Here is a 17,583-nt window from a genome sequence, read left to right on the forward strand (position 1 = left end):
AGTGCATGATTTCTCCCTCCAACTCTATTTTGATTTAATCCCTGCCCTCCCCTTCACTGTTTGATCACACAGCATTGTCCTCTGAGAAGGGCACTGCTTGTCACTGGCCACTCGGGTGTTTCCTTTCTTCCTGGTGGTGGGAATTTGTATGCCTGCTGTCTTTCACTGTGTTTCACACCTGCACACACACATCATGGGTGCTGGGGAAAAATAAGCACTACCGCAGTTAGGTGGTAGTGTGGGGGTAAGAGGAAAGTATAAAAATAAGGAAAAAAAGTAAAAAAATGAAGAGTTGCAATTCTACAAGGTGCCTCACCAGTATTTTCTTAAGGACAATTTGGGATGATCAATATGTTCTGACGCCCACATTTCATGAATGAATGAAAATCAACCTGAGACCTCACAGCTAATTAGACACTGCAGGAAACAATAGCCACGTCAAGCACCTTCAAATGAGCATGTATGCTTCATACACAGGTGTAGAAAAACTGAGCTTGGAATGATTTGTATTTTCTTCATTCTAACATTACAATACCAACTGTTCAAGTTTCCAGTTACCTGTACCTTGAACAGTTAAATCTGAAGCTGAAAGCAGGAAGTAAGAATACCTTAGAGAGAAAATGAACATGTTAATTAGGCGGAGAAGTTCCTGATATCTGTCAGGACGCGGATTCGCACCTTTAAAAGCAAAAGAAACTCCTTTCAGAGTCATTGTGCAGCAGATAAACTACAGCATTGGCAGTGTCCAAGATCAAAAGAGGTAGCTGCTTTAAAATGCTCCCAGTCTTTGTACTTAAAAAAAAGCAAATGTTATGATATTGAGAAATATAGTTTCTTCTTAAGGTTTTATGTTGTTATATCTAAATTCTTATTCAGCCATTTAGTTTTTTAGACACCAAAATGTTCCTTGGAACCATGTTCACTGTGAAAGCTGCCTTTGTTTGGGGCTGTTTATTTCTTTGTTGTCCAGTGAAAGCTTGCGATAGTTTTGATGATCTTATTGGAGCCAAAAGCCAAGGAGACATCAATATTGGGGGAATCTTTCCAATCCATGGGTACTTGGAGTATGTCAACCCTCACAAAAAACCAGATGCAGCAAAATGCAAAGCGTAAGTGTTTCACTATTTATTTGTTTATTTTGTGAAATTATTGCAATTTGCATGGAATGACTAGTTAAACCAGCATGGTTTCGAGCTAATATTTCAAGTGATTGCCTGTTTTTAAGTTATACAAGAAATCTACTTTGGTTAAAAAAAACTGGAGATGAGACAATTTCAATTTATTACTAAATTTCAAAAGTAAATTTATTCACTGCTATTTTTATTTAAAAAGAAAACAATTTTTCTGTTTATATTTCTATTTTCACAACAGATGTCAGTCCAAATAGATTAGATTACTTACAGTGTGGAAACAGGCCCTTTGGCCCAACAAGTCCACACCAACCAACCACCCAGACCCATTTCCCTAAAGTTTTACCCCTGCACCTAACACTGCAGGCAATTTAGCATGGCCAATTCACCTAGCCTGCACATTTTTGGACTGTGGGAGGAAACTAGAGCACCTGGAGGAAACCCACGCAGACATGGGGAGAATGTGCAAACTCCACACAGTCAGTCGGCCTGAGGCGGGAATTGAACCTGGGTCTCTGGCGCTGTGAGGCAGCAGTGCTAACCACTGTGCCACTGTGCCATCGTGCCACCCACTAATAGAATCATAGAGCTGTACAGCACAGAAACAGACCCTTTGTCCAACTTGTTTACACTGACCAGACATCCTGAACTGATCTAGTCCCATTTGCTAGCACTTGGCCCATATCTCTCTAAACCCTTCCTATTCATATACCTATCCAGGTGCTTTTTACCCACCTCCACCACTTCCTCTGGCAGCTCATTCCATTTGCACACCAATCTCTGCATTAAAAATTGCCCGCTCAGTTCCCTTTAAATCTTTCCCTTCTCACCCTAAACCTATGCCCTCAATTTTTGGACTCTCTTATCCTAGGGAAAAGGCCTTGGCTATTTACACTATCCATGCCCCTCAAGATTTTATAAACTGCTATAAGGTCACCCCTAAAACTCCAATGCTCCAGAGAAAAAAGCCCAGCCTATTCAGTCTCTCCCCTAAAGCGGAAACCCTCCAATCCTAGCAACATCTTTTCTCAACCTTGTCAAGTTTAATAGCAACTTTCCAATAGCAGAGATATGAGAATTGAACATGGTATTCTAAAAGTGGCCTCATCAATGTTCGATACAGCCGCAGCATTACATCCCAACTCCTACACTCATTGCACTAAACAGTGAAGGCAAATGTGCCAAATGCTTTCTTTAATGTCTTATCTATCTGTGACTCCACTTTCAAGGAACTGTGTACCTGCACCTGTATCTTTGTTTGGCAAAAGGTGCCTACCATTAACGGTATAAGTCTTTCCCCTCGATTTGCCTTACCTAAATGCAACACTTCACATTTATCTGCATTAAACTCCATCTGTCACTCACCAGTCCATTGGCCCATCTGGTCAAGGGCCCATTGATCTCTGAAATAACATTCTTCACTGTCCACCACACCACCGATTATAGCACTAAATTTGCAGGCTCAATGGAATGAATGGTCAGCTTCTGTTCCTATGTTCCTAATACTCTCCCCTCATAAACAAAAATAGAAATTGTTGGAAAACTCAGTGGGTCTGGCAGCATCTGTGGAGACAGAAACAGAGTTAACATTTTGGCTCCAGTGACCCTACTTCAGAAATGAGGCTCTCATATAATTTTCCAATACCCCTCCCATGGATTTTTTACAATCACATCTCTTGAGATAAAGATATATCTATTGTGCCCTTTGTCATGAGTTACATGTCAGTAAAACATTATTATTGGTGTTAAAAATTGACTAGCAATCGAGATGGACATTGTTACAGTTTAGCCTTTATTTTCCAAAAGCTCAAATTTTATTTTTCTATATTGAAGTACTCTGGTTAGCTCTAGGGTCAATATGATGATGTGTAAATATTAACCCTTTTAATGCTGAACTGAAAAATCTTTCTTCCTTTCAAGATTTGACACTCAGAGATTTATCTGGCTCCAATCTATGATACACACTATTGAATTGATTAACAACTCTCCCCTACTACCGGGAATTAAACTTGGATATGAGATATATGACACCTGTACAGATGCCACCAGAGCTGCAAAAATTGCAATGAAGTTTCTTTCCAAGACTAATAGCTCAGAACATTGTCTGGAGGTTCGATGTGATTACACAAATTACTTGCCAATTGTAAAAGCTGTTGTAGGAGAAGCCTATTCTGAACTGTCGATTCCCATCGCAAGAATATTTAATGTAGCACTTATGCCTCAGGTATGTAAAGCATTACTCTTGTGCAATACTTTTCTGCCAAGGATCTTTGCATTTCTCTGCACAGTTGTCATTAGGTATTTGAAACATAGACAAAATATCATTTACTGCAAGATGCCCATGTTTGTGTTTATGTTCAACATAAGCCTCCTTCCACTCTCCTTTATAGAATTCCATCAACATATCCTTCTCATCCCCTGCCCTTCACGTGCTTGTCTACCTTTCCTTTGAGTGCATCAATACTACTCAGGTCAACAGCATATTCCATGTTCTAATACTTCCTGGACAATGTAGGTTCTGCTTAGTACTTAATTTGTGACTACCTTATAGTTATGGTTACAACTACCTAGTTGGAGTTTTGTTTTCCAGTGATCACCTTCAAAGTCACTTCTTGCCCTCATCTGATGCTGCAGGTCTGCCTATAAGAGGCGACAGATTTCAGTGACCATCTCTTTAGTGACTCAGAGTTACTTCATACATTGTTCGTAGAACATAGAACATAGAAAAATACAGCACAGTACAGGCCCTTCGGCCCTTGATGTTGCGCCAACCGAAGCCTACCTAACCTACACTAGCCTAATAACCTCCATATGCTTATCCAATGCCCGCTTGAATGACCATAAAGAGGGAGAGTCCACCACTGATACTGGCAGGGCATTCCATGAACTCACAACCCGCTGAGTAAAGAATCTACTCCTAACATCTGTCCTATACCAAACTCCCCTTAATTTAAAGCTGTGTCCCCTAGTAACAGCTGACTCCATACACGGAAAAAGGTTCTCACACTCAACCCTATCTAAACCCCTAATCATCTTGTACACCTCTATCAAATCTCCCCTAAACCTTATTTTCTCCAATGAGAACAGCCCCAAGTGCCTCAGCCTTTCCTCATACGATCTTCCTACCATGCCAGGCAACATCCTGGTAAACCGCCTCTGCACCCGTTCCAGTGCCTCCACATCCTTCCTATAGTATGGCGACCAAACCTGTACACAATACTCCAGATAAGGCTGCACCAGAATCTTATACAACTGCAACATGACCTCAGGACTCCGGAACCCAATTCCTCTACCAATAAAGCCCAGTACACCATATGCCTTCTTCACAGCACTATTTACCTGGGTGGCAACCTTCAGAGATCTGTGTACATGGACACCAAGATCCCTCTGCTCATCCACACTACCAAGTAGCCTACCATTAGCCCAGTAATCCATCTTCTTGTTACTCCTACCAAAGTGAATGACTTCACACTTAGCTACATTGAACTCCATTTGCCACTTTTCTGCCCAGCTCTGCAACTTATCTATATCCCGTTGTAACCTGCCACATCCTTCTTCACTGTCCACCACTCCACCGACCTTAGTATCATCTGCAAACTTGCTCACCCAGCCTTCAAGCCCCTCCTCCAGGTCATTTATAAAAATGACAAACAGCAATGGTCCCAAAACAGATCCTTGTGGCACACCGCTAGTAACTGCACTCCAAGATGAACCTTTACCATCAACTACTACCCTCTGTCTCCTTCCAGCCAGCCAATTCCTAATCCAAACCTCTAATGCACCCTCAATGCCATACCTCCGTAGTTTTTGCATTAGCCTACCATGGGGTACCTTATCGAACGCCTTGCTAAAATCCATATACACCACATCTACTGCTTTACCCCTGTCCACTTCCTTGGTCACCTTCTCAAAGAACTCAATAAGGTTTGAGAGGCACGACCTGCCCTTCACAAAACCATGCTGACTATCCTTGATCACATTATTCCTATCCAGATGTTCATAAATCCTATGCCTTACAATTCTCTCTAAGACTTTGCCCACAACAGAAGTGAGACTCACTGGCCTATAGTTACTAGGGCTGTCCCTACTCCCCTTCTTGAACAAGGGGACCACATTCGCTATCCACCAGTCTTCTGGCACTATTCCTGTAGACAACGAGGACATAAAAATCAAGGCCAATGGCTCTGCTATCTCCTCCCTAGCTTCCCAGAGGATCCTAGGATAAATGCCATCAGGCCCAGGGGACTTATCTATTTTCACCCTTTCCATATTCCCTGGACCTCTTCCCTACGTACCTCAAAGCCATCCATTCTAATCACTTGTGACTCAATATTCACATCAGCAACAATGTCCTGTTCCTGAGTGAATACTGACGAAAAGTATTGATTTAGTGTCTCTCCAATCTCCTCTGCCTCCACGCACAACTTCCCACTACTATCCTTGACTGGACCGATACCTACCCTAGTCATCCTTTTATTCCTGACATACCTATAGAAAGCCTTAGGGCTTTCATCTCAGTTTAAACTGAGATAGGAGAAATGCCTCCTGAAGGACCTGGATTAATATGACTGCTTGATAAGAATTTTTTGGCCCTACCTCTTGCTATACCTTTGAGCATTTTCTTTTATCCTCCATGTTACCTCTGCATCATCTCCATGTCATGTTGCCAGAATGAGTGGGGGACAGAAACTGCAGCACCCTCGAAGGGAAAAGTAAGCCCCTCAACACATGCCACACCACTTCTTAGAATTTTCAACAGTTGTGGTACAAATCACCACGTACTTCTTCTAACTCAGCACCAGCCGGTGCAAATCAGCCACTAAGCTGAAAGTAGTTGATAGTCCCTTTGAATAGAGCTGAAAATGTGTTGCTGGAAAAGTGCAGCAGGTCAGGCAGCATCTAAGGAGCAGGAGAATCGACGTTTCGGGCATGAGCCCTGCTTCAGGAATGAGGGAAGTGTGCCAGGAATGAGGAAAGTCCCTCCTCCCTACCTTTTATCTTAGCCTGCTTGGCACACTTTCCTCATTCCTGAAGAAGGGCTCATGCCCAAAACGTCGATTCTCCTGCTCCTTGGATGCTGCCTGACCTGCTGCGCTTTTCCAGCAACACATTTTCAGCTCTGATCTCCAGCATCTGCAGTCCTCACTTTCTCCTCCTTTAAATAGAGGGTTCTTACACTTGTAATTACCAGTTCTAACCATCTACAGCTGGTTTAATGAGCAATTCATATGCAAATTCCTGCAAGGCCTTAAAAAAATGTAATGAGGATGCCAGTGGTGAGATGCTTTGTGTGCTATAAGGAAACAGAAAGTGACAAATTGAAACTAAGTTGTAAAGATTCACAAGTCATGTCGTGTGTCTTATTGGTTTGCATATTAACAATGGTAAGACAAATGTTAACAATCATTATTTTGATCTCACTTAAATACTATCTCATATCTCATCACCCTCACCTTAACTTTCTTCCACCTATCGCATTCCCAATGCCCCTCCCCCAAGTCCCTCCTCCCTACCTTTTATTTTAGCCTGCTTGGCACACTTTCCTCATTCCTGATAAGGTGATAAGGTGAGGGTGATAGGCCGGAGTGGGGGTGGGGGCGGAGAGGTTAGGAAGAAGATCTCATCGAATTTTATAATGTGAAATACACCTTTTGCTATCCCACCCTTGAAGAAACTTTTTTTTTCAATCTTTAGATTGCTACCTCCCAAAAAAATTCTAATAAATTTGTCAGGCATGACTTCCTCTTCTTGAGGCAGTGCTGACTCTGCTTGATCTTATTACACATTTCTTAATGCTCTAATATGATACACTTAATAATAGACTCTAACATTTTCTTAATGAGAGATGTTAAACTAATTTGGACAATAGTTACCTGCTTTTTGTGTCTCTCCCTTTTCAAACATTGGCAGTTTTTCAATCCGTTAGGACTTCTCCAGAATCTAACAAGGCTTGGAAGAAAATATAAGTGCATTTCTGTAGTTACTTCCTTTAACATCCTGGGATGAAACTCATCAGGTGTAGGGAATGTATTGGCCTTTAGCTGCATTGGATTCCCTGGTAAAATTTCCTTTAGTGATAGTTACTATATTTAACAGCATGGAAGAATTTAATTATGAGGAAAGGTTGAGTAGGTTGGGTCTGGACCCATTTCAGTTTGGGAGAATGAAAGGTAACTGAAAAAGAAAGGGTTCTTAGGGAGTTTGACAGGGAACACGTGGAGAGATTATTTTCCCTTCTAGAAGAGTCTCGAACTACAGAGCATAATCTCGGAATTAGGGGTCACCGAATTAAGATAGTGATGAACCTGTGGAATTCTTTACACTACACAGCAGTCATGGTAGGGTATTGATAATGCTCAAGACACAACCACCTAATGAACTGGCAGCACCATGAAAGCTAGTGCTTCCAAAGAAAAACCGGTTGGATTATAACCCTGTGTTCTGTGATTTTTAACTTTGTCCACCCCAGTCCAACATTGGCACCTCCAAATCAAGGTTCAAACAGGCAGACTTTAATTCAGAGGTGTGGGGGAAAGACAGCAAAGTGAAATTGTGAATGAGTGGATCAGCCATAAATTCACTGAATGGCAGAGCAGACACTATGGGCCGGCTTCTGTTCTGATATCTTATGGCTTCATGGTAAATAGAGTATTAGAAGGTCAGGACCATTCCTACAGACAGATTGAAAGTTTTCCCACCTGTAATCGGATCTTATTTTTTGGATGATATGCAGTTGCCATTCTGTTGAAACCTTCACCTGGTGCTAAGAAATCTCTGATAGTCAAAGGATCACCAAAATTGGGGAATTTTAATACATGTTTTATGAAATACAATTGTAATAAATCTACAACTAACATGACATTAAGAGAGCAAAAGGCAGAAATTAATGAAAAAAGAATTGAGAGTTGGTTATTTTTTGCCCAGTATAAAAAGGATTAGGGCAGCATTTGTGATTGTAGTGATGACTCTGAACGACCAAGGCCAGATTTCTTGATATTAACTATTCTTGTTAGTTCCAAAGTTGATTCCAGAAATTAAACAGGAGTCCACATGTAGCCAAAGGAAGGCCTAGTGATATCATAAAAGAGAAATTATAGAGAAACCACTTACATTCAAAATTAGATATGATCTCAGGAAAGTCCATGCCCTGTATGTGTTCAACATGTGTTTAATATAATCTTTGTTGAAAACTTTCCTTTATTATAATTGTTTTACAGATAAGTTTTGCATCATCTGCTGCAACCCTTAGTGACAAGTTGCGATTTTTATCATTTTTACGCACTATTCCAAGTGACATCCATCAGACAAAGGCTTTGGCTGAATTTATTCGTGAGTCTCGTTGGAACTGGATTGGGATCATTGCAACAGATGATGACTATGGAAAATCTGCAATGGCTGATTTCATTTCACATGCACAGGAGTTTGACATTTGTATTGCTTTTCAAGAACTGATTTCAATATTTGTTGGCAGCAAACAGCATGATGAAGCAATACATGCCTTGGTTTCAAAGATTGAAGCCATTCCCAATGCAAATGTTCTTGTTCTCTTTGCTAAATCACAAGTTGTCATCAAAGTGTTGAAGGAAATAATTTGGCGCAATGTTACTAAAACATGGATTGCCAGTGATGCCTGGTCCATTTCCAGAGCTATAGCATCAGTGCCAAATATTGACAAAGTTGGAAACATATTTGGCTTGTCTTTCAAGAATGGAGACATTCCAGGCTTTCCAGAATACTTAAGAAACCTAAAGGCAGGACCCGGGACTGTCAATAAGTTCATTGAAGAATACATGCAACTTCATTTTACATGTTCAGATGAGTCTCACAATGATACAATGACAAGCAATTCAGGCTTAAAAAACTATTCCCTTTCAAATTCTTTGAAACCAGCATCTCTTCACGCTTGTACCAAAGTAAATGAATCCATTGAAGATATTAATGATAATTATTTGGTTCAAAATATTGAGCGAGGTGGCACATATGCAACATACTTAGCAGTTCAATCAATTGCTCATGCTCTGAGGAACCTTCTCAAATGTCATGAAGGAACATGCCAAAAAACATTCAATTTTGCACCATGGCAGGTAGATATTATGCAGTAATATTATTTATTTTCAGGGAATTATTCTCATAAAGCCATTTGCAAATGTCACTGCAATTATATAGCAGTGCAAAGATTAAGCTGGTGTACATATCCTGACATCAGGTTCACTTTTGTACCATGACATGGGTGAATGACAACACTGAATTCTATGATTCTTTCCTCCTGTAAGTCCCAGGCACAGGATATTTGATTAATATTTACAGGTTCAGCAATAACAATTCAAAAGGCATTGGCACTTGAAGAAAGATATAGTCCAAAAAAACGCTTCTAATTCTTAAGCAGACCTTATCTCAATTTAAAAATAATGTTTTGTTGTTTCTTGTTGTATTTTAAAGTCAGCTTACCAACCTGTGAAGAAACTTATAATTTGTCTTACATTGAAAGCAGTTTTGTAAATGCAAGTAATAGTTATTACATAGCATAAATGTGGAAAAACAAAATGGCTCTTAAAGTTGCCACATCTATTGATTTAACGTAAAATAGCTTTTCTTCGGCCAGTATGCAGCCATATCTTTTGACCATAGAAATGTGAGATGTGTCACTGTAAGTAATTCCATGTACACTTCATAATTGGAAAGTAGAAACCCAATAGTGGAAGTAACCAATTGTCTTACCAACAGAATATGGGACTCATCTTTTGCCAGTAGGCTTCCACACAAGCTAGATACCAGGCTCATCAAAATATAGTTGCAACTGGTCTCTGAATTTCCAATCTTGCCTTAGAAAATAATGTACTAATTATTGACCCTTTTGTTGGTAGCTACTGGAAGCACTGAAAGAAGTGAATTTCACTGAAGGGGGAAAGCCATTTTACTTCGACAAGTCTGGAGATGCTGTAATTGGATACGACGTAATAAAGTGGATTGTGAACAATGGCTCAATACAGTTTAAAACAGTTGGAGAGTATAATGTTCTGGATAGAAAAATCTATATTTATGACAAGACTGTCAAAAACATTACAGAGGTATGGAATCATTTTTTCCTGATGTGCTCAAGATTTTCTCTGTATCAGTAAATGATGCCAGTTTTAACAAAATCAGTATTTCATTGTACAATGTAGGTAATTAAATTAACCTTGTTATATCTTGACTAGTGATGAAATGCAAAATAGTCAAACAACATTTTGGCTCAGATGGTCCAACCATGCTCAGAACACAATTGCCCACATGTCTTTAGATGTCTTCTGTGCTTCAGATTCTTGGACAGAGGCCTCCTGCTATGAACCTGTCCAGAAACCCACAAACCCAGCAATGAAGAAGGTCTTTGTTGAAATCACATCCATTTTTGCAGCAGTTAGTGAGTCATGCTGTGATTTAAATTTCCAACGGAAAATCAATAAACTTTGACAGTTCCTGTAAAAAGCTAAGTGTGTAAGGTCATTGGAGGGGGAGGTTTAGGTTGCCTAGTGTGTAAATTCAGGGTAAATTCAACTCCCCCTTGTGGCTGGACTGCCAGGGAAGGGAATTAGGGCTTAGGACTGTCTGAGAATCTGAGAAGCTGGGCACAATAGGTGGGAGGGTAGTGTTGAATCCAGAGGTGGGCACTTCATGACTAAGGCCATTGGGTTTCGTGTCATTTTTGGTTGTGGGAATGGTAGGCTTGATAGGTGGAAGGGGTCTTTAGACTGACAGTTTGGGAGGGATTTGCTTCTATACGGAAAAGGCCGAGAGAGTGGAGGATCAGTTTGTACTAGCGGTTTGTCCAATCCAGCATGCTGAGGGGAGATTTAGGTCAGGTTTCAGTTAGGAATAAGGGATAATGGGCCACGGTTCTAGGGATGGAGTGGGATGTGGGTGGTCAGGTTAGTGTGGGGAGAGGGTGGCTTAGGTCCAACAAATTTTGGTTGAGGTGAAGTTAGGTATCTGGTCAGGAATGGTTGTCAAGGATCCAGTCCAAGTCCAGGGACATAGTGGCGGGGGGGAAATAATCAGCGGTGAGTTGGGTTGGGGTGGGGTGAGAGTAGATTTGTAACCCTGTAACGGTTACTGGGTAAATATTAAACTTTACTGAGTTGGATTTTGTAGGTTCCAGACACAGGGGGAATTTAGCGGAAAAATTAAGCTCATCACGTGAGCTAGGCCAGAGATTCTGTATGAGCCTGATATGCAACTACACTGCTCCCATGACCCCCTGCCCAATGGAATACACTGCAGCAGTGCAAAGCATCAGGCTTTACCTTCAAACTCAAACTACTATCACTAATGTCCTAATAAGGTGAGTTATCAGTCCGAGTCAAAGGGTGTGGCACTGGAAAAGCGCAGCAGGTCAGGCAGCATCAGAGTAGCAAGAGAATTGATGTTTCAGGCATAAGCCCTTCATCAGGAATGTGGCAGGGGAAGGGGGCTATGAGATAAATAGGGGGCTGGGGCTGGAAGGAAGGTAGCTGGGAAGGGGACAGGTAGAAGCAGTTGGGGTCTGATTGTGATAGGTCGGTGGGGAGGGTGGAGTGGATAGGTGGGACGGAAGTTAGACAGGTAGGACAGGTTGGGAAGGCAGTGCCAAGTTGGAGGGTTGGATCTGGGATGAGGCAGGGTGGAGGGGAGATTTTGAAATCAGTGAAGTTGATGTTGATGCCGTGTGGTTGAAAAGTCCCAAGATAGAAAATGAAGCGTTCTTCCTCCAGTTGTCTGGTGGCTTGGATTTGGAGGTGGAGGCGACCCAGCACTTGCATGTCCTTAAAGTAGTGGGAGGGAGAGTTGAAGTGGTTGACCAGAGTGCAGTGGGGTTGTTTAGTGCGTGTGTCCCATCAGTCCACCCAGCAAAGTGATGCACCATCAGTTATTCACACAGATTGATATGCAGGACAGGCATTTGTGTGTCATGTATAAACTGCTCTCTGATAGTAAAATGACTGAGAACAGAAGAGAGGAAACCTACATAGTAGGAGGGCACTTCTCCTTTCTTGTCTTAAGTGAAACTTGGGAGTAGCTTCCCAAAAAAGAAAGAACATGCATTTTTACCAGGCCATACCATATGCTCCCTAGATGCAATCAATGAATCATTTCCAAGTGCAATCACTGTTGGTGATATGTTGGCAAATGCAAGAGACAATTTGCACTCAGCAAGGGAATAAGATAATAACCAAATAATTAGGATTTGATGAAGTTGATTGCATGAAGAATGTTGACCAGTACAACAGGAGAACCCACTGCTTTTCATTAAATAATGTCATTACATATTTTTGTATCATCCAGCACAGACAAATTGATCTTTGTTTGTACTTTATTCAAAGGAAATCGCTTCTCACAATCCAGTGAAACATAACAATTGAATAAGGCAACTGAATAAACATGAAACTTGAAATACAAGTAATGCAGGAAGTTGTCCCTCCTACACACAGCTTGCGTATTTTGCCTCAGTCCCAATTTATTAAACTCACTTAAGAAATCACAACTGCTAATATCACACAAGCTTGATATTGAACTTCAAGTGTAACTATGATTGTATTGTCTAAAAATAAATTGCAAATTTTAACATCTTACACCTGTTAGAAATCTCTGCATGATTGTGAAAAGACTTTAAAGAAAAGGATATAACATTTGTGATTGTTTATACGATGTAATAATACTACATAAATTCAACCTCTGTTCACTATGAATGCTTGATAAAATATATTTTACAAAAAATATGACTGGGAGGAATAGTCCTAACGTACCAATAAATAAAGTAATACTTGTCCATAGTGCATTTTATAAAAAAGTGACTTTGATGATTGGTAATGACAGTTTGGAAGAGTCAGCTATTAATTTTGTTTCCATAGGCTGTATTTTCCAACTGCTCTGTATCCTGCAAACCTGGACAGAGGAAGATTTCGAATTCCTCACAGACCTGTTGTTATGATTGCGTGCCTTGTGCAGAGGGATACTACTCTGTAGATTGGGGTAAGTGCTGTCTATTGTACCGTGTGGGATGCTCTCAAATTGCTATGAAACCGATCCCTGGAGTTATAAAAAATTAGGTTTGAGCAGAAACTGGAGAACTGCACTTTAGAATGTAATTGTTCTAATCTCTTTTTCCTTCTGTTTGAGGTACCTCTTTTCAAGCTTCTATCTCATTTCCTTAAACGTTGGTTATAATTGCAATTGTCATGTGTGTAATGCACTCCCTATGTTAAGAGCCATCTATATGAGGATTTCTTAAACACTGTGTTTTGTTGATAGATTGCAATTAATGCCTTACTGTTCCAAATTCATCAAGCTTAAGAAATCTTAGAAGTTCAAACCACTTTGGTTTAAGAATATCAAGCTCTGTAGATAAGGCAAGCGTGAACGTTCAGTTTAATAAAACTGTAGAATGGAAGGGAAAGAGTATCGATTAAATCTGTTTAAAAATGCAATTTAAAACTTCTCACAACATACCAATATTTGAAATCATCTACAAAGCATGTTAATGGAAGCAAGTTGCAAACAAGTTCCGTTCCTGAGTTTATTTGCAAGTCAAAATACAATATAGTGCAGGACAATACTATACAGGACAACATAGAGTAGGTGTTTGTAACCACTGGTAATGATTGTAAGTTGGATCTTTAAGATTATACCCTTGTATGGGATTGCGTTCATAAATCCAAGTGTTCATACATCAGACCTTTGTAAATGAGGGGGTCCCTGTATGCACAATTACTGTTTTTTGCTAGCTGAATTGACTTCTGAGCACATTTATTTAGTACACTCTTGTGAGTGTAATGCCTTTTATTTATACAGAATCTAGAGATCCTTTAAAAAACAAGACAAAATGTGAAAGCAGTTCATGACTATTTTCTGCACATATTTCACCTCCATCTGTATTACTACACTAGTTTGTTTGCTCTGAGTGCCTGACGAATGATATTTCATTACAGATATGAACAACTGTTTGAAATGCTCAATCGACCAGTGGTCTGATGCAGGAAGTTCAGTGTGCATTAACAGAACCACGGAATTCTTTAAATGGAATGATGGGTTTGCCATTGTCCTTACAGTTTTCGCTTGTTTGGGTGTTATTTTAATAATTGTGATTGCTATAATGGTTACGCAGAAATTGAACACACCCCCCGTAAAGTCGATTGGAGGCAAGTTCTGCTATGTAATACTCATCGCATTGTTCCTTAGTTTTGCCAGTACAGTTTTTTTTATTGGTAAACCAACAAAATATGGCTGCTACATTAGACAGCCACTGTTTGGCATAAATTTTACTATTTGTGTTTCGTGGATTTTGATCAAATCTTTCAAGATCATTCTGGCATTTAAGTTTGATCCCGTTGATCGTCAAAAAATGATGAGGTTATATAAACCAATTCCAATTCTGCTGATCTGTAATGCAATTCAAGTAATTATTTGTACACTGTGGTTGACACTTAAAGGACCCCGTTTTGTAACCAGTTATGAAATTCCTAAAATTACTCTATTGAAATGTGAAGAAGGCTCCAATGTAGCATTTGGTGTAATGTTAGGATATATAGCTGTACTTGCAATATTTTGTTTCCTACTTGCATTTATGGGAAGAAAGGTGCCAGATATCTACAAGGAGGCCAAATTTATCACATTCAGCATGCTCATCTACTTAATTGTATGGATTTCCTTTGTTCCTGTGTATATCAACACCGATGATCAATATCTTCCAGCAGTTGAAGTGGTGGCAATTTTAGCTTCAAACTATGGCATCTTAGGCTGCCATTTCTTGCCAAAGTGCTACATTGTTTATTTTAGGAAAAATACAAATACACGTACTGGAATCATGCACCATTTAAGTATACATCATCAAAATACAGCTAACCATGCCCAAGGCTCAGCTTTGGGTGAATCCTTGTGGACTATAAATTCAAATGGACCTGCTGCACAATAAGATGTAGAAACAGAAGCAGGCTCTTCAGCCCATTCAGTCTGCACCACCCTTCAATGAGACTACATCTGATCTGATAATCCTCAGGTATCTTCCTGCCTTTTATAAACATCTGTAAAACAACAGTGACCAATGCCGGCAGAATTCAAACCTACCCAGGGATATCCCATCGTCTGCCAATCCATCACCTTAAGCACTAAACCATGACTACACTTCACAAGGACCCACATCTCTTGTGAATACATCAGAGTGTGAACAAAAACCAACTTGCATGCAACCATATGTGGGAAATCAGGGGAGAAGCTGATAAGGTTGAGGTTCATTTTTTTAAGAACTTGAGTAAAATTACACTTGGACAAGGAACTTTTAGATACATGAATACAAATAAACTTTGCTACTTTCTGATGTGTGTAAAAATTAAACACCGAAGTTGAGATTCACAGTACAAACCCACTGATATATTGATGAGGAACATGTGGCAGAATTCCCCAGTGAGTGATCATGGATCGATCCTGGAGAGGCAGCAATTCTCAAACAAAATGGTGACGGAAGGCACCAGGATGGAAGGTGAACAATCTTTCCACAACCAGGGAATATTTCCAGAAGCAAAAAAGCGATACTTCAAAAGCTGGTCAACTGGAGACAGGTGGAAAAATGGTTATTAATTGATGGACATCTCTTGGGTCCCACCAATCATGTTGGGAGATGGCTAGAAATATTGAACTGACCTCCCCCTGGCTTCCTGCCCAAAAGGGTCAGGACAATAATTTTCAGGTTTTTCTGTTTTTTCCTTCTAGGCAGGTGAAAGAGGATGTGGCAAGAAATTTCCTTCCTGGCCATCCCATGGCCCAAAAAGGCAATCAGCAACTGTGGTTGTCCCTGCTGTATGTTACCTCAATATGGAGGTGCCCAATTTTACCAGTGGCACTGCTCAGCTTGCAAAGCTCCTTATCTTCTGATTGGGCCAGCAACCTGAACAGTTGAGCTGCCTTTGCCAATTGGATGACAGTTTCAGTGACGGTCTCTCAATTTGTAGAATAGCCTTCAGGGTCCTAATATATGCTTGCCTGGGTTAGGGACATACATTTGGTCCTGATGTCAGGACCCACAACATGCTGGTTAAATTCACAGACCAGGAGCCCTGAATTGGGTCAAATTATAAACCGACAGTGATTAGAATTTCTTTGGTTATGAACTCCATCCAGAGAAGGATACAAGTACCTCATACTTGAGAACTACATGAAGTAAGAGTCCTTAAGTGTTCTGCAGGGACTCAATTTTAAACACACAAGTAATTTTCTGAGCATATTTTCAATTGGAAGATGCAAAAGAAATGTTTCAATGTTTACATGATATACAATGGTTAGAAATAGAAGGTGCAATGCAGTGATCGAGCTCAAAACCACCCAACTGACATTGCTTAGCTCTTACTTCGGTAAAGGTTTTAGGTCTTCTGTTTCGAAAAAGTTCTGTGATTAACAGGATGCAACTTTGCACAACACTGCTCTTAAAGTTTAAATAAAATGGTTGCTCTGTTGGAATTAGTGAATCCTTGTTCTTTAAACAAGAATTGCAAATTGATGAGGAAAGTGTGGCTGGGCAGGACATCTGACAGACCTCCTGAACATCATGTCAATCATCAAAGCAGGTCAATTAGACAATAAAAGTAGAAAAGATAACATCTACACATTACTATTTGTGACGATGGTCTCAATACATCACACGGTGATTGCAAGAGTTCCTATAATTGAAGTTCAACTAAAAAATCTCAATAGATTCCAATGTAATGTAACCTTATTAAATCACTATGTGACTGTGAAAATGTAAATTTTTACTTGGCTCTGAGATGAAGAATTTCATCTGGGATAATTAATATAAATTATATTCTCATATTAAGAGATTAATAAGTAATTGTATTTATCAAGTGTATATAATGGTAATATGATCTTAGCATTTTTTTTTGGGTTTCCTTTTGCCTCAGTAGAAAATTGCTCTATCTTGTCCTTGTCGTCCACAATCAGTTGAATCAAAATAAACTTTGTACCTAAAAGGTTCCATTTTTTTACAATCTAAAATGGTCACCTCAAGATGATAATGTCCAATAGGTGCATGCCTTTCATACTACCTTTACTTCTGTCCTCATGAGGATGTACCTGCATTTTACATGACATTTCTAGAAATAAAAAAAGAGCTTATGAGTATTGTGAAGTCTTCAGGTGAAGATTAGTGTCTCGTCAAAGGTGTTAAATTAGAGACACCGTCTGAACTTCTGTCTAATGTTCGTAAGTTAGTTGTCTTACTTTTATCTTCTTGTGGAATGTGTCAGAAAATAAAATGATGTACAAGTTCAAAAAGGGAAGAGGGGACCTCAAGAGTGAATGGATGATTATAACGTGGACGATTCAAGACCTAAATCATATATGTTAGGACTTTCTTGGAGTGACATTAAATCACTCACATTTTCAGAATGCTTGCTTCTGAAATTTGTTATTGTTAAGCATTGTTGAGTTTGGTATGTTCAAATTGTATTCT

General features: G+C 39.9%; 1 protein-coding gene across 1 annotated transcript; it reads left to right on the forward strand.

Moving 5' to 3' along the window:
• The first annotated feature begins 798 nt into the window (after positions 1 to 798).
• LOC140460128 (G-protein coupled receptor family C group 6 member A-like) lies at positions 799 to 17,583 on the forward strand. The gene is made up of 6 exons (XM_072554529.1): positions 799 to 1,109; positions 3,051 to 3,354; positions 8,348 to 9,214; positions 9,995 to 10,198; positions 12,995 to 13,115; positions 14,072 to 17,583. Exons 1-6 carry the CDS (start codon positions 901 to 903, stop codon positions 15,052 to 15,054), a joined length of 2,688 nt encoding a protein of 895 aa, XP_072410630.1. The 5' UTR covers positions 799 to 900; the 3' UTR covers positions 15,055 to 17,583.

This window comes from Chiloscyllium punctatum, chromosome 3 (genome assembly GCF_047496795.1).
Source record: "Chiloscyllium punctatum isolate Juve2018m chromosome 3, sChiPun1.3, whole genome shotgun sequence".
Lineage (NCBI taxonomy): Eukaryota > Metazoa > Chordata > Chondrichthyes > Orectolobiformes > Hemiscylliidae > Chiloscyllium > Chiloscyllium punctatum.